This window comes from Cyphomyrmex costatus, unplaced genomic scaffold (assembly GCF_001594065.2).
Source record: "Cyphomyrmex costatus isolate MS0001 unplaced genomic scaffold, Ccosl1.0 scaffold75, whole genome shotgun sequence".
Lineage (NCBI taxonomy): Eukaryota > Metazoa > Arthropoda > Insecta > Hymenoptera > Formicidae > Cyphomyrmex > Cyphomyrmex costatus.
The window spans coordinates 187,161-209,048 of NW_017280322.1; the positions used below are offsets into that span (position 1 = coordinate 187,161).

The window sequence follows — 21,888 nt, forward strand, 5'->3', positions numbered from 1 at the left end:
GGGGGGGGGGGGGGATGAAAGTCGCTTTGCGTGGAAGTCGCGCTGTATAACAGAAATAAAACGTAATTTTTGAAACTTGTGGTTTGTAACTTTTTAACGGACAGCGACCGCCACCTAAAACTTGGAGGTCATTCGGGGTCCGACCTTGCAACAACATATGTCAAGGTCATCGGAGGCTCTCCTTTTCTGAATATTTACCAAAATTTTTTCAATTTTTAGCATTATGTCATTATTATCCGTATTTACAGTAAACATGCTCTACGAAGCATCTGAAGACGAATTTAAAAAAGCCTTAATTATATTTTATTTTATTAGCTACAGAGTATCTAAAGATCAACTTAAAGAAGCCTTAAATACATATAAAGTCTGACTATGAATACGGACATATGACTACTTAGAGTTTATAGAAAATATAATTTTTCAACAATGTTACTTATCTATCATTCATAATTTGATGTGAAACAGTGTTCTTTTTCAGTCACCCATCACTTTTAATCGAAAGAAATCTTATTACATCTTTGCACACAAAATTAGGTAAATAAAATGCATATGCAAAGACAATATATAGCATCAATAAGTCTAGAAGCATATACATTAATAAAATATAAAAAGTGTGTGTAAAGATTAAAAGCCTTGGCACATAAAAAACTTAAAGACTTAAGACTCAAGCAGTAAGGAATCCAACGGCTGGGTCCACAATCTCGCTTTAAGAAACGAGCCTAAGCTGTAAAACCGTAAGAAATTGATCAATCACAGTAGATTATTTTTCTCGCATTCAAGTATAATTGGTCGATTTCTTATGTTTTACGGCTTAGGGCCTCTTAAAGCGAGGTTGTGGATCCAGTCTTCATGTTGGATTCGCTACTGTTTACGTTATGGTCTTGCAATCTCTACTGCAATTGGTCAATTCGCTTACTGCTTGAGTTTTACTATGTGTCAAGGCCTTAAGAATTTTTACGACATTAGAAGTCTAACATTTACAATTTAATTTCTTGAAGCAGAGATACTCTGAGCAGAGATTCATAGTCAAATATATAATAATGATGAAATAAATATTCGTATCAAGTAAATTGGAACCAGGGATAAAATTAGGGACTAAAAAAAAATTCTGAATCGCTACACAGGTTACAAGACTGTAACCGCGTAGTCATAAAATTATAAAAAATAATCGAATACATAAACAAAATAAAACAACCTTTTAAACAATGATGGACGTTACATAATCATCAGATAACATATATCATGTGTCGTGATGAGTAGCACTTCAATAGGCTGAATTACAATCATATAAAAGTATTTTTTATTTTTCAACTCTTAAAGTAAAAATTTTGTATCTTCAGTTCTACATTTATTCACATTATTTATTTTATTTTAGTTTTATATACGTGTGACATTTTATTTTACTTGACATCAGGTGAATGATTAATAAGACTTTGCTATTTTTTTAATTTTTGATTATTAGTCAAGAAGGCCATGTTTGAATCAAGACATTTAATTGGTTCAAATGAACTGTTGTATAATAATCAATGTAATTTTATATTAATATAAATTTAGCATTGTACAATCGAATATGATTATGCACCTTTACAAGGGATTCTTATTGTCCCCTTCTTATCTGTTTTTGTCAACTGCGTATTTCAGAACCTGATGATAATTATGAGTACTGGGTGTACGCTTACACACATACGCACGCACACACACACAACGTTCGATTTGGACTCTTATGTACTTATCGTACTATCTTATGTACTCTTATGTACTTATAATCATCGCTCTGTTTTTATCGTTCATTAAACGTAAAATAAGAACAGAAGTGTCCAAACCGAACGTAGCCCGCACGTGTACCGTACATTATTATACTACGTATTACATATAAACATAAAATATTTATCTATTACACATGTACATGCAAGTGTGCACAGGTTATTCTTGTACAAGATAAATTTTTCAAATCTGATACGTTTCTTCCTTGAATTTCAACGTTTCCACATCTTCAGATTGTTCATTTTCTGCATTCCTTTGATGAATCGGTGTGAGAAACACTAGCTATTGATCCGTTGCTGTCGTTGGAAGAGTGCTCGTGTCTCCATTACCGCTTTCGACTATGAGCATCACAGTTTCGGCCGCACCCCTCACACATTCTATTTGGTGGCTACCCCAGTCTTTACGCTGACAAAACGTGGAACAATACGGCGTGCGTCTGCATAAAGAGCATTCTGCAAACGCTTCTCTATTACAGTTGGCACACTGAAATTTATTACACGCATATTTCTTTATTTTGTATTTGATATTGTACATATTATTTTTTATTGTAATCTCATTGCATTTATATTTAAATATATAATTTTGACTTGTGTCCATTGAAATAGTAAATCTGTATTTTTCCTACAGTTGTTGCTTTAAAGGTATACGAATAATTTTATTTTAATCATTATATAAAAATCATCATATAATTAATTACATTATACAATACTTGATAGTACACAATTACATATGGTGTGCCATCTTTAATTTTTAATAATTTTTTTTATTTGTCCAGCGTCCATTTGAATAGCGAATCTGTAGTTTTTCTACTATGGTTACTGTTGTGCTATACATTCAAAATTGATTCAGATCCGAGTTACACTGGAAATTATGTCCCCGGATCCACATCGAGAGAACATTTCATAGATTCAATTGCATTCGAAGCAGCCGCGAGGCGCTTGAGATAAGACAGTAAATTATATATAACCTCTACCACCCAAAACTAGTCGAAACAGTCGACCTATAATGGATCACATGGACTCATCCCTATAGTTATAGCTATCGACAGCTATCCCCACCCATTCCCATCACGCTCTGTAGACTGGTAGTGTGAATGAGAATTGGTCAGAATCTGGCATCTCTGCTGATCTCTGCTTTAACAGAACCTCAGCGTTTTGTTAATTATCAACGCAACGGTAACAGTCGTAAAAAATTATAAATCATTATCAAATCATTATTATAAAATTATTATAAAATGTAACGGTGAATTAATAATGGTATTATTATACTTTTATTCCTTCTGCTAAAAAGTACCATCAATTAACATACAAGAATAATTATGGTTACGACTAAAATGATCATATATCGAAAATTTAATTGTTTGAATTGATAAGGATCCATTGAAAATGTCAATCATATTTGTATTATACATCTAAGCGATTTCCGCGTATATTCGGATATGTACAAACGTAGTCATGAATGTTTTCTACTGCTAAACTACACTAAAATTTTCTTTTCCGCTTTCGCCAAACTTTAAATACAAAATGTATTCCCAAAATTTAAGGATAATATTATTGCAGCATGAAACTTATTTCACTTCATAAAAAATTAAGTAATAAAAGTGTAAACTATTTGTAAATGTAAGTCGACTTCCCCGCCGAGGTAATATTTTTCGCAACAAATTCTTTTTAAGGATTTTTAAGTTGTATATACTTATATTTGGGATAATTATTAATATTTCAGATAGATTGCGTTGAAAGTCTGATAGTTACGGCACGTAATCATATTTCTGAGATAAATTCATTCAGAAAAATATTTGTACATATATATGTATATATAATTTTAAATTAAATTAATATCCGCTCAAATAAATTATTTTTCAAATTAAACTTAATAAACCTCCCAGGTCACACAAGAACAAAAATTATATAATTTTACTTCATATATAATTTTACTTCAACATTTAACTTTGACCGTCAAGTAGTGCTTCTCGTATTTAGAAAAAATAAGATATTCATTTTTTTTAATACGCGCACTTTTGTAATGTTTATTTTTTGGTATAAGTACCTGTTGTTGAAAAAATTGAAAATTATTTATCTTTTTAGCATAATTTTTTTCCTTTGTTAACTTTTTTTAATGTAAACCCGGGGAAATATAATTCAATTTGATTCATGTTCGAATATACATTGTCAAAGATTCGATTTAGCATTATAAATGTTTGATTCGCCCTTTATGTAATTTTTTTTATTAAAATAATGAAAGTATTTACTATAATTATGTTATTTCTTATAAACAACTAACAACAGTTATATAATAATTGTATCTAAAACATATTTCTTATTATATTATTTTCTTTTGTGTGGACATATTGAAATAAAACTACAAGAAATTATTTGTTATTATCTAATGCATTTAATGAATTCAGATCGGCTCATCATCTGTTATTATCTTAGATAAATTAGCAATTTATCTTACCTTCCTTTCTCCTACTTGATAAATAGAAAATTAATGAATCAAAACAAAAGAACACTATATAAGTAAATCATCTTAAGTAAAAGAAGTACTCATAGTTAAAGATGTTGGAATAATATTTCTACTTTTATTTTTTATTTTACTTTTTTTTAATTTTTTAAACACATTTATTTTAAATATGTTTATTTTAAATATACGATCAACTACGAAACAATCGTTGCGCAGCCATATAGGTATCTGTGAAATATACATTTAAAATACATATATATATATATATACACAATTTCAACACATTTAACTTTTACCATAGTTAGCACTTCTCTTAGTTAATTTATAATAATCTTGTTATAACTTATTGTTTCTGTACACTTGACTTTTTCTCTCTCAATGCATATTTTTTCTATACATATTAATTATTACGATAAATATTACCACATGCCTCAGTGGTCAAATTGGCTAAGACACCCGCTTCGAAAAGTTGGGAGATTACCAGATTCGAATCTTGGCTGAGGTTATACTTTTCGCAATAAGTTCTATACAGATTTAAAATGCTAGTAGTAACGCGAATTAATAATCAATTTAATTTATAAAATTATTATTATTATATTTAAAGTATTGCGAGTCTGAAAATAATCGACGCGCAGTCATATAAATGGTTTATTATGACTAACAATAATAATTACATATCACTATTATTTATATGTAGCATCTATTTTTCAGATAAACTGTAGAAAGTCTGGATGGTCCATGTAGAAATTTTGTAACACCAACATTGAAAATTTAACCTAACTTTATCTATACTTATATAAGAGTTTGAATTCTTCTAATTATATTTATGAGAAAAGGTATTCGTAATACAAAAAATATAATATAATATAATAAAAATAGAATATAAATAAACATTTTTTTTCTGTAAATGGTTTTACTATTTACCTTCTTATTATGCGAATCGGATGCTGGTTGTAGTCCAACAGTTTCAATAACATCTGCTCTTCCTCCAAGTTGCGCAACCAATGCCTGCTCTCTTCTCTGCTGCCTGTTTAACTCCTTCGCTTCTTCCAAAACACGTCTAAATTCATAAGCCAACTTTATCATTTTGTTCGACATTTCATCCAATTTTTTAAAAACTTCATCTTGACTGTTTTCTGTTTGATGCGCATTTTGCACTGTATCCTGTTCCTGGGATTGCTGTACAACTAATCCATCAGTAGAAACAAACTGCGGCCAAACCTCTTTGTCAGGCACAACAACCTCGTCGCCACTCTCATCGTTATTACTACCATCTCGTGAATTCTCGATTTTGTGCTTACGTGAGGGAGCCTCTCCATCTGATGAATCCTTAGGTCTTTTCCGTCGTTTGTACGGAGTGAATAGGCGAACTGGTCCTGTCTGAATAGATTAATTTAAACGGAAATTTTTATTTAATCTTATTACTATATATATATATATATATATGTATGTATATATAAAATTTTATATCGAGCATATACGTATATCAATGTCATATATTAGAAATGGTCTCATACAGTACACATCCACTCACGTCGGCTAAAGTCTAGAGCTTTTTCACTGTATAATTAATCAGAAATGTTTATATTAAAAATTAGCCAGTTGGCGATGTGGACTATCGAATCCCTCTCCATATATTGAAACGTATAAAATATTGGAACGCGAGTAATCTGCTTACCGCACTTTCGTCATCACAACAGGCCGCGCAAGTGCAAGAAGTAGCATGAGGCTTTAAAATTTGTTCATCAATAAGAGTCTGCAAACTTCTTCCGCCAAATCGAATACTTCGTTTCCAATCTTTGCTAGATGCTCTACCGCAAAGGGCCTCAAACTCGCTAGGTGTGTACCAATCCGAACCGAGTTTGATACATCGTCCCCTACCGCCAGATCCGAATCTATTCTTGTGCAACTCGGCATTTGTGTTTTTACATCTGATAGGTAGCACTGCTAAATTTGCCGAATCTGACCAGTTATATATCGGTTGAGAATTGGGCGCGGATACATGTATCTGCTCTGATTCCGTTTCATCCGTGCTGTTCTGAATCACTATATGGGTCGCTTTCAGCTCACCATTCCAACGTAGAGGATCCGAATCTTTGTCATGACGTGGTTCGCAAATAAATCCGTTATCGACACATAGCATCTGCTTGAACTGTCCCGAACCTGGCAGCTAGAAATGAAAAATATGTCAAGTATATACAATTTTAAATGTGTGATTTAATTTGAAAAACCAGTATATACTTATCTGAATTTTGCGATAAAATCCAATTATTAAATGTATATCATGCATTTAATAAAGAGATTTTATAGCTAAATAAACTTAAGAAATTAGACATTGCTTGTTGTCAAATTGATCTTACATCAAAGGACAAGTCGTAAGTTCTTAGATTACATCTTTAATTACTGTTGTCATTTAAATTACATAAGATTATTTGTCTTAACCAAATTGTATCTTTACTCTTTAAATTCGAATGAAATCTCACTCCAAGGAAGTAAAACTACTGCTACTTTTGGGGGAAAAAAAAAAAAAAACACGAAAATTTTTATTTCTTTTTTATTAATTACGTTTATATTATCGGTATAACGATTTTCGTGTATTATTATTTATTAATATTTTATTTATGAATAGTTCTTACATTATACATATATATGTAAATTATATGTGTATAATTATGTAAATAGAAGAATTGTAACTAATTTTTACATTAATTTCTCATGTACCTAAAAAAATGTATGGTTTTATCCGAACATTGTGCTTTATTTTTATAGCGCGTACTATTATAACTTTCCACGTTGTAACAATAAGTGGCCATATCAACAAGTTTAAACAGGAATGTTGATTCTTATATCGTAATAAAAGCTCGAACTTTTAGTTTTTGGTTAATAGTGTTCGCAACCGTTTAACAACCAGGGTGAAATTAGCTACCAGCGGTCTATACTTGTATAATCAAGGTTAAAACTCTTATGCAAAGTTTGTCAACAAATTAAACAGACCCTGGTAAAAAAAAAAAAAAAGATCGATAAAGAACAATCCAAAGAGAAAAGTTCACAATAGTTTTAAATATCTGGAATCTGGTTAGTAAATTCATTGATTTGAATGAATCTTATAGAACTCGAATTGTACAAATCTTGTAGAAACCGATAAAATCAATATATAATAAGATTCATATCCGATCAATCATGATGTTCGTGAAGTCGATGATAGAAAGTGTTATAAACTTATAGACAGTATTCGTAGTCGATTTTTATATTTAAGGTTGTCTTAAGATGTCGCAAGCCAATCAGAAAGCTGTAATTCGTATATTAAGAAACATACTTAAAATAGTCTTAAAATAAAAGAAACAGACTATAAATATATCGGCCATAGAAAACGATACAAATTATGATAGAATCGTTTTGTATCAACTTTTTTCACTATTTGTAGACAGGATGGATGGTTGGCCAGACAGGACGCCAGATATAAATATGCTTCAAACGCCTCCTTACATTGCTATAAATTAATGAAGACGCGTTACAGTATCATGCACGGTAATGGTATACTTGGGCTAATTCTACAATGTGCTTTTTGTTTCTTGTTGTCTGTCTCTTGCCTTCTTCATCAAAAAGACAAACAACAGGAAACAAAAAGCACATTGTAGAATTAACCTTAGCATCAGAAGGGGAAAAAAACACGTCTGGAAAAATTAAATTCTTTGGATGTTGATATTTATAAGTGCGTTCTACTTAATATTCGCAACGCCACGTGTGTGTCTCGTTCTTGTTTGATAACAGGAAGGATGAAATAATACGGGCAAGCGTTGCAATCATTACAAGTACATATAAATGGAACGTACAGAATGCGTTCATAAAACTAGATAGTAGCACGCATAACGCAATCGCAGATCAGAAACGTATTTCAGATTATAACAGATCCACCCAACTTGCTACATCCTGCAACCTATTATGTACAATTAAAATAGGTTAGGTTAGTTCTTATATAGTCACCTGCGACCTTTGTTCTACTGTGTAGATCGATTCTATTTAAGAATTAAGTCTTGAGTACAGTCTTAAAATATGATGAGTTGCATCATAATATTATTTCAGAAAGAGAATAAAAATACAAGCATATATATTATTCAAGTATTCTGAAAAATTCTGAAAAAGAGTATACTCGCCGCATTCTCTCGAGTCGAGAGCTCTATATATGGACGATAGCTGACGCACCTGCAGTTGATCCGAGGTGATGACGTTGAAAGTCGTGCCATTGGTCGAGTTCGCAACGCCGATGATGGAGCCCACAGGAAGAGAGACTGGTACGCCGACTCCAGGTACACCCGGGACACCCGATACCGTAGTGACGCTCGCCGTAACCGCGACAGGATGTGCCTCGTGCTCACTCGTTAGCGTAGCCGCCTCCTCGGTCTCGCTCGTCAACGGTTCGGACATGTCCGGTAGCACGGCGACACTTTCCGATGTTTGACTCTCCTCCATTTCGGCTGTTCTCGTCTCGTCTCGCCTCGTCTCCGCGCCTCTTCGCCAGTTCTCGCTTCTCGTTCTCGCACTCCTTACGGAGCACCCTATCCGCAGTCGCTGACAGTCGCCACCGCACACTTCCGTAGCATAGCACCGTGATGCGGATATCTCACCGAGATTTGTCACCGAGGACACCGAGCGCTGATCACTGTTCGCTCGTTCCTCGTTCGTTTGCGCAATGCTATCGGCGCACGTTTACCAGACTTAGCGAGCTTAGCGGCGCGGGGTACGCACTGCGTAACCGACTAACGACACGACGTACACGCTACTTGGCTACTCTTCCAAGTATTCACTTCTATTAGACGAGAATCTTCAAAGGCATCATTCTTCGATCCTTGCGCCTATATATTGTATCATATATATACTTGTACGTTTCTCTCTGTATTATTTTACATGTATATATCGTTGTGTTCCAAAATTCTGGTCTGTGTCACAATGCAGTCCCTGCTGAAAATTTATACATACAGTCCACGTAACGTAAACTGTAGATTTTCAGGACTGCCCCAGTAGTAATTAATTTTACAGCTTATGTTACGTTGCTTAAGAATAGATAAATTTTTCTATTTCAGATTTTCAAAAACAAATACCTATATAAATCTGTATCGTATGCTGTATTATATACATATGTATAGGAGGATGTTTCAATCATATTTTTTCACGCCGTTTCTCTTGTAAGCTTTAAAATCATAATTTGAAGGTCTCATATGATACTCTTATAAATTAGTCAAATACGGGAAAGTATTTTTTTATTTGGATGTATGTTTGCATTCGTTTATATAGGCGAATTTTGGCGTGCCTCTGGTATAGCAACCAAAAGCAACCGTGGTTGAGGCTATCTTTGTCTTCTGATCCCTGAAAACGAAGATAGCTTTAGTCGCGGTTACTTTTGGTTGAGAGGTACGCCAAAATTCGCCTTATTGTGAAGAAAGAAAACCTACATGGTAACAGAAAACTATAATTTACAATTTTTGGGAGATTTTCATATTGTACGGTTTGTACTTTTCCGCATTTATTTATGTTTTTCCTTTTATTCTGGAGAAGGAAATTTTATTTCTGCATAAAGAAAATGAAATGAGCGTTCCGTCGGTAACTCGAGCAATGAAATATTACAGAGACCGTTCTTCTTGAGCAAATTTCGTCGGTATGAAAGAAGACTGGAGGTAATTGTAGAGTGTTGTCATTATCGACAATTGATATGCGATTATATATATTTATTAAAGTGATCGGACGATACATTAAAATCACAATTTTAAAGAAAAATCGAGTATATGTATATAGGTATCACTATGATGACGAGGAAATCTTGGCCAAAGTGATCGCCAACATCTGGAGGATGTTTTACACAAAATATTCATATGTCGATGAAATATTTTGATAGAATAAACAATGATCACACAACACAATACCTCTATATTCTACTCTACATAAAGTTAATTTTCTTACAGTTTTAGAATTAACCTATTTTGAGAATTGTGATGAATTGTGCTAGATTTATATTATAATATATTATGTGTCAGAAGATTAAAAACATAATATGAAAATGTATATAAAAATCGGGAAAAAAAACGATTTTTTTTTAAGTCAGCTTTCCCACTTTCAATTTCCTTCAATTTTTAAAATTGTGCTAGATTGTACCAATATTGTGCTAATAATATTATACCTTTAAATAATGATAACAACAAAAATTATGATAAAACGTTAGCTGTAAATATTTAGAATTGACAAAGAATCATTTTTTACTAAAAATATTTTTCTATTTTATATTTTCTCTATTACATACTATTTTTTCTAAGTCAGACTTGAACTTTTCGTAATATTCGACTGGTTACAGTTATTGCAGATGGCAATTGCTCTACAGCTTAGTTCAATTTCTCTGTAAATTTATAACAAATATTATAATAAATGGAATACATATCCAGTAATATAAGAGAAATAATTAGATATACGACCAGTAAGCAAACATGTCACATAATTAGACATGTAATTTACCTTGTTGTACACTCTTCAATAATTTTTATTAGTATTTTCTAGCTCTCTTTTTTGCCAAATCTTAGATACCTTGCTCTCTATCAACCAAAAGTTTAGCACTTGGCTGTAATAGCAATTTGAAGCTGAGTGTTTAAAGAAGACAATTCAGTACGCATTCTTTCAATTTCAGTATTCCGCTCTTTAACTCGCAGTGCAACGCATTTGCCTCATCCATATCTCTCTGTCTACTAATTCACCATTTTCTTCTCTAATATATAATTTATATCAAAAGTAAAATATAATTTTGTAATAAAATTGTAAGACATTAAATAACACTATGTATTATAAATATGAGAGAGTACATATATATATACACACATTTTTTTATATAATTATTTTAATTATTATTAAAATATTACAAAAATGTGTTTTAATAAACAAATATTAAAATTATACATATATATAACATTATCGTTGAAAAGAATTCCTGCAAACTGTATACTTAAATTTTCATTTCCTCAACATTGCTACAAATTTCTGTATTGCTCTTTTCCGTTAGTTCCAATTTTCCTTTATTAATTATAAACACGTTCTCTTGCACCAACTGCTGCAGATCTTTTTTCTCTTTGCATATGACTCTTGCCTCCATAACACAAAAGGAGACAATACAGCCAGATCTCGTCACAAATAGTATTGCAAGGCACGTTTAACGCCGGGTCCCCCTGCTTTACAAAAACATATAATTAATGCAACATTTGAGCCGAAGCGTCCGCTTCGGTCGCGATTGAGCGATCTTTCAAGACTCACTGCTGCAAGTCGTAATCTAGTATCTTTTTTGTGGCATCTTTCCTTCCTCATTCTGAAGGTATAACATCTATACCAGACAAGACTTGTTGAAGAAAATAAAAAAAGATAAAATATAATATCGTCATACGCTCTTAATGCTTAATTCGGAACGCACCCCAACACACCCCAAATCAATATCGAACTTTGAACGTTTTTTCGCAGAGTGGGGAAATTTCGCCCACAAAGCTTCGCTGCATAAAATTATACCTATGCAGATTATACAAAGATGAACGATCAATGTTGATTGATCGTCTGAGATATCCACTTCGAGCTCCGGTTTCGGGATCTCCGAGATGTCCACTTTCAGCTTATAAGTTTCTCTTTGATGCAACCTTCAAAAATAAAAAGATGAGAAGGTTTGTTGGAGTTTGAGAAAAAAAAGAAAACAGAAATGTTTAGTTCGCATCGTAAATGTTCGCAAATGTTTGTAAAAGTTCATCAATATACATATATAAATCAACCGATATATATGCAACTTTGTATATTATAAAAATTAGTAATTTTCAAAAATGTTTTGATCTCCAAAAACGGAAGCGTAATTATTGACAGTCTGCAACTAGTGTGTAATGAAAAAATTATCTAATAAATATTTAATAAATACTTGTAATAGATACAACACAAAAGACTGTATATTATAAAAATTATATATACCTCGGTATATGTTTTTTACATTATTTAAATGAGATATTCGAAAAATAAAGTTTGATTTGTATTATCGATGTTATCAAAATATGGTTAAATAAAGCCTTTCCGTTTGAACAACGACATATTATTGAATGCAGATCTCGCGCGACGTAAATTCTTTTCTCGAGAGATTATCAGGAGACGCGGTATAGTGTCTTCTACCATGTTCAAAAAACTATTACTTAATTTAAATTAAAAAATTAATAAAAGGTACACTATACACAAGTCTCTTATCCCGAGCCATCATCAAAGTCCATTTTTGAGGGATTCATAACTACTAAAATATAAAAAATTTTAAATCGCACGTAATATATCCTGAAAGACGGCATGAGTAATTTGAGCTAAAAAAATTTAAAATCGATCAAGCCGTTCCTGGACATACAAGCGGTCAAAAAGTGATGATTTTCATGAGAAATGAAATAACTTCTTCTCCTTCTCCTCCTCCTTCTTTGTCCGCAGTCATGTACACATGTCACCTCCACCAACTTTGACCCACTACACTTCACCCCCTTGACCCACAAACTTTCACCCCCTCCCCCTCCCCTTTCTCCCCACCGCCCGTCTCTTTCACGAAATTTCACTCTTTCGTTATATAATATCTTTTTAAATCATTTTTTAAATATATTTTTGATATATCTGTATTCTAAAAAGTAAGTGGTATCCTAAAAAAAAAATTATATCATAAAAATGAAAAGGTTAAGCCATATTCCAAAAAAGATCCTCAAAAATTTAAACCTTTTTATCTAATAATAATATATTAGTTACTTTTTATAGTAATATATTAGATAAAAAGGTTTACATTTTTGAGGATCTTTTTTTGAACATGGCTTGACCTTTTCATTTTTTACTCGCTTATACACGTTACCTTACGAAACAACTGAAATCAATATTTTATCGTATTATTTTTTCTGTAATTGATGTATTGTATACTTGGAAGGAGGGAACTTGGGAAACCGATATCATCAGTTAGATGGTTAGAAAACTTGCAATTATAGTGTCAAAAGAATAAACGTTTCGTCAGACCACTCTTACCACAAAATGTACATACGTGTCAGTCATCGTGAGATGCGACATACAAAAAATTATTTAGTACGGATTGGCAAGTATAATAGTATGTATGATAAAGTTTCATTATAAGAGAAAGAGAGAGATAGGTCAGGTCCGTAATAGCAATTCTCTCAATTTGTTGATCGTGACACAGGAGAGAGGACAACACAACTAATATACGAGCAGTACGGAGCGCAAAGTTTCTTCGAAAGCTATGGAATCTATTTGCAGTCATTATTATAATATCGTTTATAAAATATCATCTTTTACTGGTATGTGGCCATATTTAAAGCCAAAAACAAGAATATTTCGTATCGCCTTGTTAACTATAATCTTGTTAACTATACTGATACCACAGGTAATTGGCAATATAATATTGTACTGTGTGATTATACACTACTCAACAAAATCTAGATAACACTTTCGGACACGCTAAAAATTGGACAATATTCAGAACACCGTAACTCGGTGAAAAATCATCGCAGATAAACAATTAAAAAAGAATTTTAAAGGTTGAAATCTGTACTTTCGAAATCTATAATTGAAATTTTAATGTGACCGCGATACTTTACGGAGTTATATAGACACAAATGGATATCCGTCAAATCTAAAAATTTTTCACAAACTTTACAAAGGTCTATGGCGTGAAGTAAAAATTACACGAAAATGCACAGCAGCCGAAAGAGTGAAATCTTCACGTTTAATTTGCTTTTTTATTGAATGTTGTACGATTTTTTTTCACCGAATTATTGGACGCGTTGAAAAAAAAGTGATCACTTTTAGGCGAGCGGTTCACCCCCATTTTGCGTTCATTAACCGATCGATCAAAGTTCTAGTGTCTAAAAATGATTGGATTCGATTCCTCATATTATTCTGAGAAAAAGCATCTATATACACTTTATTTGTTTAAGTGGTCATTAAAAAGTTATAAACATTTTTTTGTTTAAAAAGTCTAAACTTTGAACAAAAATTTCGAAAAAATTCTGTAAGCTTAATTGGATCAAAATAAACATTTTTTGTTTCTCAGACTTTTTTGATAAAATCAATAGTTTTCGAGATAAAAAATATCAAAGCTTGAAAAATGACTACCTTTACGATTTCTTTTCTCACAAACTAATCGTCCAATCAGTACGAATAAAAAAACGAAAATATTCGGCCAATCTTAAACGAGGAATTTTTTTATTTTCATCCGTACTGTTATTGATAGTGAAAACTTTATTAGAATGAAGCTCTGAAGGCGCGTCCGCGGCGCGTGAGCGGTCTCGATGCGACGCCGCCGAGTCGTTAATAGTATATCACAGCTATTAAAAGATTTTAACAAATTTACTGGCTTGTAGCTTTGTTTCTTTTATTAGTTTTAAATTTATTGAGCCATATTAACAACATATTTCAATTATAGATTTCGAAAGTAGAGATTTCAACCTTTAAAATGCTTTTTTAATTTTTTGTCTGCGATGATTTTTCACCGAGTTACCGTGTTTTGTATATTGCCCAATTTTTAGCAGATTTGAAAGTTTTCCTTAGATTTTGTTGAGTAACTTACTCTTTTGTCAGCGAGGTAATTGCCGACAAAAGAGTTTGTTAGGAAAATTTTACATAATCGATACTTTTTTTACAGATAGCATATCAATTTATGTGCAAACGAAACTTGCATTGCACTTTTCAGGCAATGACAGCGTATTTATTATCATTTGTGGCTTTACTGAAGATGTATACCTTCCAATTCAACATTCATACAGTACGTTTTTTAACTTGCGTATCGAGTATTAGGAGTACTTCAGTAAATATAATATGTTCAAATTAGAAAATTAGACATTAATTAGAAATTTAATAAACAGTAAAAAGAAATAGATATACTTTTTTGTTCTTTTTTATAAATTTTGTATACTTAAACATAAGACAAATTTTAATACGGTGCTCTTTAATAGATTAAAAATCTTACTCAACACTTGCTTTACGATTGGAAGGAATTAAATTCTTATGAAGAATACGAAATAATGAAGTCCTACGCTGCAAATGGCAGACGATTTTCTTTGATATATTCCGGTGAGATAAAATTGATAAATGATTGATTTAGATTCGCGACACACACACAAACACACACACACACACATATATATAAATATAAAAAATATGTGATATATATATAAATGTATATGTATACAGGATGAGGCATTTAAAACAGGTCATCTGAATAACTATAGCTTATTTTTAGGGAATCCTTAAGCAAAGTTCGAACTCTAACAAAATCGCCAGATGTCGCTGTTTTTTACAACACATCGACATATCTTTTATATACTACCACATTAATATCTCACGCAGCAGTGATGCACGCAGTTGCATTATCTGTCAATTTTCGTATCGTAAATTCGTCGCGATAAAGTGTCCAAGTCTAATTCTAAGAACTCCACGCTGTTTCTTCATGCAAACTACGTGAACTACTATTTCTTAAGTACAAATTGCGCAACTTTTATATAAAACAAATATATTTTATTTAAATTCGATTAATTTCACGATTATTTAGTTTATGTTCTTATATATTATATTAATGTAGCGTGTTTAACATTTCATATGAATATATCAACGTTAAGATGATATTTCTCGTTTTTACTTTTGACTCTCATTTGCTTTTACATTGTTTGTTTTATATAAAAGCTGCGCAATCTGTATACTTAAGAAATAGTAGTCCATAGGCATGTAGTTTGTATGAAGAAACAGCGTGGAGTTCTTAAAATTAGATTTAGATGTCTAATTAAAACATAATTACGATACAAAAATCTACGTGTATATGTGTGGTGTGCGTGAGTAAGATATTGATGTGTCACGACACGTAATCGTCTGTGTGTAAGATGTCTTAAGGATCCCCTTAATGATAGAAGGAAAAGTATCAAATAAAAATTGCTTGGTTTCGAAGGGCGCATAATGTATACTATACATGTATATACATATATATATATATGTGTGTGTGTGTATATATTGTGTGTGGAGTGTGTTTATATACATATACATATGTATATATACGTTTACACAAGTCGTGTTTTTCATAAGTATTAATTTCGCTAATACAGTACATACATTGCAGTATATTGCTTCACAGCGATAATTGTGTTCATGTCAATGTCCCTTGTACCGCATACTCTCGATATCATATTGCCTCTCAACGAATCCCGTCCCGTATTACCGCCATATCGAGGATACTACTTTGTAGATATCCGAGAACATTTTTTTCAAATATTCTGGCATGCCATTGTGGCCTGGGAAATTGTTATAGCCGGTATAATTGCCCACGATTGCTTGTTTGTAACGTATGTCGAACATGTTTGTAGCAAATTTGCTATAACTGGGTAAGAAAATTATTTACATATGACACAAGCAAACAAAACTGCCTTATAGCATGTTATATATATATATATATATATCTTGTAATAATAGAGACACTTTTGAAATTAAATGGCGTGTCGATATTACGCAAACTATTTACAGATTTCATTATGAACACTTGTTTCACGATTGTAAAAATAAAATGGAAATTGTATCATCGAGAACCCCTAACGATACTATAACGTATTCCAAGAGAGTTGCATTCCTCGTACGTAAACACCGCGAAGCTTTAGAGTGAGTGTACGATGTAAATAGTAAAAATAAGTAATACGAAACGTAACATGCACATTTGCATAGACGTACGTAAATGTGCGTGCGCGTGTGTATGTATGTGTATGCTCACACGGTAAATAAATTCTTTACGATTGAAATTTTTCATTTATCACAGATATGCACAACTTCTCGAAGATACATTTACCATACCTTTTGCTGTGCAGATACTAATAGTAACAATAGGGATGAGCATTACTTTGCTGCAAGTACGTCTGATTATTACATTTTTTTAAACCGAGAGCGACATTCTACAAAGAATTCAAATATGTATATGGTATGTATTTCTTATACTACAGATTACGCAGGATAAAAGCGATATCTTAGAAGCAACAAGGTACATGTTCTATATTGTTGGCCAACTGATTCATTTGTTTTTTCTTTGCTTCGAAGGACAAAGGTTGATAGATCACAGCCTTCAGACACGTAATAAGATGTAAGATGATATTTTACTTACTTTCGATTCATTTAAACAATATATGTGACTCATATAGATACAATTAAGTATATATATATGATACGTTGACTGCCGTTCGTTTCTCACGCTTACGCGCTGTAACATCATTTTCTATCTTTTTTCTACAAGTATCGAGCAATAATGATAGGTTGAAGCTTACAGTACGTGAGCGTGAAAAACGAACGCAGCTGTTTTTTTACCTAGGTATTTCGTGTATCTTAAAAATATCGCAGGTATAACAGTTTCTGGTATAAAGCATCCGTGAAATTTCAAAAGATAATCATGCTAGTGATGATGAAAAGTCTTCATCCGAGTTTCTTAAGCGCCGGAAAAGTTTACATTTTCTCTCTACAGAGCTTCACTATGGTAAAACAATAAAAATTGTCGCAAATGTTCTTTCGGAACATTTTTAATAATATTGAATGAATAATATCTTTCTTACCTTAGGTTCTACAAACCTCGATGTCGTACTTTACGGTACTCGCGTCCTTTCATCAATAACTTACTTCCTACCCAGCAATTGAACGATGACAACAATGATAATGTATATTTTGTGTGTGTGTGTGTGTGTGTGTGTGTGTGTGTGTGTGTGTGTGTGTGTGGTGTGTATTTTTAATACTTTTATTACAATATATTTACTTTTGTTAACCGCATATGCTAACGTAATGTTTATATAATATACTTGTCTAGAGAATTTATATTGTATGTTAAATTTTACTAAATGCAGTGGCAATATTTATTAAAACCTGAATTTCGACATGACAGCATGGTAATAGAATAGCTAAACCAAAGCGTCCAATTACAATATATAGTATATATAAACTTTATCTGAAAGGATCGATTTGCGGATCAATTGATTTCGATCGCACAACTATATATTCACTCCTATCCTGCCATAATGCTGTACATATGTATACTGTGTACACGTATTTATGTAATTTTCAAATCCATGAGAAACAGGATCAAGCTCTAATATATTATATAATAAAGAAAAAGAAACAAAATCTCTTGTAATGCTCGAATCGAGCATATATATATATATATATATATATATATATATCTATATAGTTGTGCGACATTGCAATTCACAAAATTGTTACGTTTTGATAATATCGTAATTTTGACTAATCCATCGGCGAATCTCACGACGGGATTGCATTTTTTTTTGGTATTTCGTTCAGTTTGGTACGAATTGGTGCGATTTGGAAACTTTGGCAACCGTATGTTCAAAGCATCCGCGCCAGGGTTCTTTCTTTTTAGAACTACACCACCGATTAAGATAAGAGTATCATTATGAAACATGTATAGTACTATAAATTTTACTTCCTAAATGAGGAGATTGGTTTCAGAACTAACGCAAGTGAAAAAAGTACTCCGTTAATCGATAAATTCCATTTGAAAAAACTTGCTAACATAAGTATATCTTGTAAGTGATACGCCTATCAATAGGGTTTCACCTCTGTCTACATTACATTTAGTGTCAAAAGAATAAGTACGTACTACTATCCTCCATATGTTCGACAAGTTAGGCGTCATTTATTCGCGGAAGTGTCGCAATAGCTATGAGGAAATCCAATTGTAGGTATATAGCGTTTACATTATGCATGACCTGTTCAGGATCTCAAACCATTTCTCGTACGAAGGGAGTCTTGGGTAAAATAATAAAAGTCTGAGAAATGAGTTATCTAGACAAAGTCGGAAACGAAAGACTATCACGAAAACTATGAACGCCAACTGGAATCACTATTATGGTCTTACTAAGAAAGTATCATCATTATCCGGCCAGTGGCCCTATCAGAAACCAATAACGAGATTATTCTGTACGATCTTGATGACTTTGAACACGATTTCTATGATTATTCCACAGGTAATCGTCGCAGTTTTCAATAAAAATTAAATAACAGTTAAAGAAATAATGAGTTTTACTTTCTAGATAGCTAAATTTGTTAGATGCAACGGAAACTTACAATGCATCTTTGAAACTATGACATCCTATATGTTGACAACTATAACACTGGTGAAGTTGTATACGTGTTATTTTAACCGATGTAAAGTACGTGAAATTATTAATTTCTTATATAAACGTTCATACTCGAGAGAATATCTTAAATCATATAAGTATATATATGTGCGTTGTATGTTGTATGTATTTGTGTTGTATTGTTAGAGCGTATTATTAGATTATGAAATAAAGAGTATTATTAATCGGTGGCATGCACCCCTAGATGAAAGTCCTCATTGATCAATTATTCGTTGATTGGAACGAATTGGAGACATCAGAAGAACATGAAATTATGGAGAGATATGCCAAGAACAGCATGCGATATTCTTTGGGATACTCATGTAAGAATAATGAATCATGCGATTTCCATCTTTATGCATATTTCTTGCTTACATTTATTGTTTACGAAATTACAATTTAGGTATCAATTGTTAGGCGAACGCTTTATCTATATGTTGTAGTGTATTATTATTCTGGTGTGTTTGTATTTATATCCCTATCTCTCATACCGCAAGTGTTGGATGTTGTTTTACCTCTGAATGAATCTCGTCCTATACTGCCGATATATCCAGGATATTATTTTGTTGATGAAAAAAAATATTTCTTCTATATTTTCTCACATGCTATTATGGCTTGGGAAATTGCTGTGACTGTGATACTCTCCCACGATTGTATGCTCTTAATTTACATCGAACACGTCTGCAGTATTTTCGCTTTAGTAGGGTAAAAGCAACATAGTCTTATTTAGCAAATTTGACGCCATACGCATATATCATTGCAATTAATTATATTTGCAGATTTCGGTTTGAACGACTAATATACAATAATGCCATGAAAATTTTACATTCTCATACAAGCAACACGTGCTGCAAACGAATTGCATTCTCCGTGTATACGCACCGAAAGGCTTTAAAGTGAACAATCTGTCAATTATATCTATATAATATATAATAGATAGAGAAATTTCGATTTTTATTATCATCATCATATTCCTTACTTTTTGTCATATAGGTTTGCTCAATTGATCGGAGATACGTTTTCGTTAACTTTGACTATACAACTAGCGCTAAATACAATAATGATCAGCATTACATTGTTACAAGTATGTGTTTATTCATTTCAAGATTCTAATACAATATGTGTTTTTTCGCACATATTTAGAATGCAAATAACCATATTTTCTTTTAAATTGTGTAAAAGGGCATAAGTGCGAGGAATTAAAAAACAGATATATTTTTCATATTGTAGATCACGCAGCAGCAAGCCGGTATTTTAGAATTGATAAGATATGTGATGTATGCCATTGGTCAATTAATCCATCTGTTTTGTCTCAGTTTTGAGGGGCAAAAGTTGATAGATCACAGTCTTCAAACCCGTGATAAAATGTAAGACGAATAATATTATGTATGATGACTATTTTATTGAAATTTAATTCATTGAAGAGCATTGCAGTTATAATAGTCTTTGGTATGAAACACCTCCCAAATCGCAAAGGATGCTTCTGTTCGTCATGCAAAAGAGTTTTCAACCTATTTTCTTAAGCGCTAGTAAGATGTATATTTTTTCAATGGAAAACTTCACTATGGTAAAGATTACAATATACATTAAGTAATTATCGTAAAATAGCATAATTTATTTAATTCATGTTTTAAGATTGTGCAAACTTCAATATCATACTTTACTGTACTTTCGTCCTTGGAATAATGATATACATATAAGCAATATAGTCGATGCCTAAATATTATTTATTCTGCATTCTATTTTATCAGTAAAATCATAACTCTTATGTAACATATATATCAAGGCAAGTTTGTTATCCATTTGCGTGTGAGTATCATTTACTGCAGTAATATATTATACAACTTATTACAGTGTAAATTTTTATTACTCGCGCTTATCTTTGTGTATTAACAATATATAATTAATACTTGAGAAATCAAACAAAACTTGCATCATAAGAAAATATTCACAATTCTGAAATGTTTTGTGTAAATAAAAGAATAGGACATCTGAATATTGCTAGAATATAATTGTATAAGGTTTAATAATTTGACAAAACTCTGTCTCATATAATATTTACTATACATAACAGAATATGTAATAGGATCACTTACCGATATCATTTCTCAATGTAAAATACAAATCACACTCATGTTTACGCTAAAGCAAATGTAAGGTAAAACAGGCTATTCTCTCATAACCATACATCTGCAAAGTCCGTTAAAGGATGTAATTTATTGTGTAGTTTAATTCGAAACAAAGATAAAATTTGCAAATAAATTCTCTGCTATTAGGTTGCTTAGAATAAACTAAATTATATATACAGTAAAATCTGTACATTCTCTCTTGTACCTACGTCAGTTGCTATAAAACGAAAAAGAAAAAATGTATTCATTCACACACACACACACACACACACACGCGCGCGCGCGCGTGCGCGCACACATGAATGGATACATTTTTTCTGTATATACATATACGCACACATACACTTATG

General features: G+C 32.0%; 3 protein-coding genes across 3 annotated transcripts; 2 read left to right on the top strand and 1 right to left on the bottom strand.

The window, feature by feature from the left end:
- Window positions 1-1,764: 1,764 nt before the first annotated feature.
- Deaf1 (deformed epidermal autoregulatory factor 1) lies at window positions 1,765-8,860 on the bottom strand. Its single transcript, XM_018548726.1, has 4 exons — window positions 8,428-8,860; window positions 5,903-6,394; window positions 5,149-5,604; window positions 1,765-2,247 (listed from the first exon to the last, which is right to left on the bottom strand). Exons 1-4 carry the CDS (start codon window positions 8,692-8,694, stop codon window positions 2,047-2,049), a joined length of 1,416 nt encoding a protein of 471 aa, XP_018404228.1. The 5' UTR covers window positions 8,695-8,860; the 3' UTR covers window positions 1,765-2,046.
- Window positions 8,861-16,392: 7,532 nt separating this feature from the next.
- LOC108780834 (odorant receptor 22c) lies at window positions 16,393-17,890 on the top strand. The gene is made up of 5 exons (XM_018548650.1): window positions 16,393-16,625; window positions 17,051-17,141; window positions 17,232-17,368; window positions 17,623-17,755; window positions 17,837-17,890. The coding sequence occupies exons 1-5, from the start codon at window positions 16,393-16,395 to the stop codon at window positions 17,888-17,890; spliced, it is 648 nt and encodes a 215-aa protein (XP_018404152.1).
- A 1,222-nt stretch (window positions 17,891-19,112) lies between these two features.
- Window positions 19,113-21,095, top strand: LOC108780964 (putative odorant receptor 85d). Its single transcript, XM_018548818.1, has 8 exons — window positions 19,113-19,256; window positions 19,323-19,442; window positions 19,615-19,732; window positions 19,853-20,114; window positions 20,403-20,493; window positions 20,640-20,776; window positions 20,844-20,976; window positions 21,045-21,095. Exons 1-8 carry the CDS (start codon window positions 19,113-19,115, stop codon window positions 21,093-21,095), a joined length of 1,056 nt encoding a protein of 351 aa, XP_018404320.1.
- The last annotated feature ends 793 nt before the right edge of the window (window positions 21,096-21,888 follow it).

Excerpts from the sequence above, each read along its gene's own strand:
- Deaf1 (XM_018548726.1), bottom strand. The coding sequence starts at position 8,694 with ATGGAGGAGAGTCAAACATCGGAAAGTGTCGCCGTGCTACCGGACATG. Across the intron at positions 6,395-8,427 it reads TCACCTCGGATCAACTGCAG|CTGCCAGGTTCGGGACAGTT; the intron begins GTGCGTCAGCTA and ends TTTCATTTCTAG. Across the intron at positions 5,605-5,902 it reads GTTGTGATGACGAAAGTGCG|ACAGGACCAGTTCGCCTATT; the intron begins GTAAGCAGATTA and ends TAATCTATTCAG.
- LOC108780834 (XM_018548650.1), top strand. The coding sequence starts at position 16,393 with ATGTCAATGTCCCTTGTACCGCATACTCTCGATATCATATTGCCTCTC. Across the intron at positions 17,142-17,231 it reads TGAGCATTACTTTGCTGCAA|ATTACGCAGGATAAAAGCGA; the intron begins GTACGTCTGATT and ends CTTATACTACAG. Across the intron at positions 17,756-17,836 it reads CTCTACAGAGCTTCACTATG|GTTCTACAAACCTCGATGTC; the intron begins GTAAAACAATAA and ends TTCTTACCTTAG.
- LOC108780964 (XM_018548818.1), top strand. The coding sequence starts at position 19,113 with ATGAACGCCAACTGGAATCACTATTATGGTCTTACTAAGAAAGTATCA. Across the intron at positions 19,257-19,322 it reads TTTCTATGATTATTCCACAG|ATAGCTAAATTTGTTAGATG; the intron begins GTAATCGTCGCA and ends TTTACTTTCTAG. Across the intron at positions 20,115-20,402 it reads AGTATTTTCGCTTTAGTAGG|GTTTGCTCAATTGATCGGAG; the intron begins GTAAAAGCAACA and ends TTTGTCATATAG.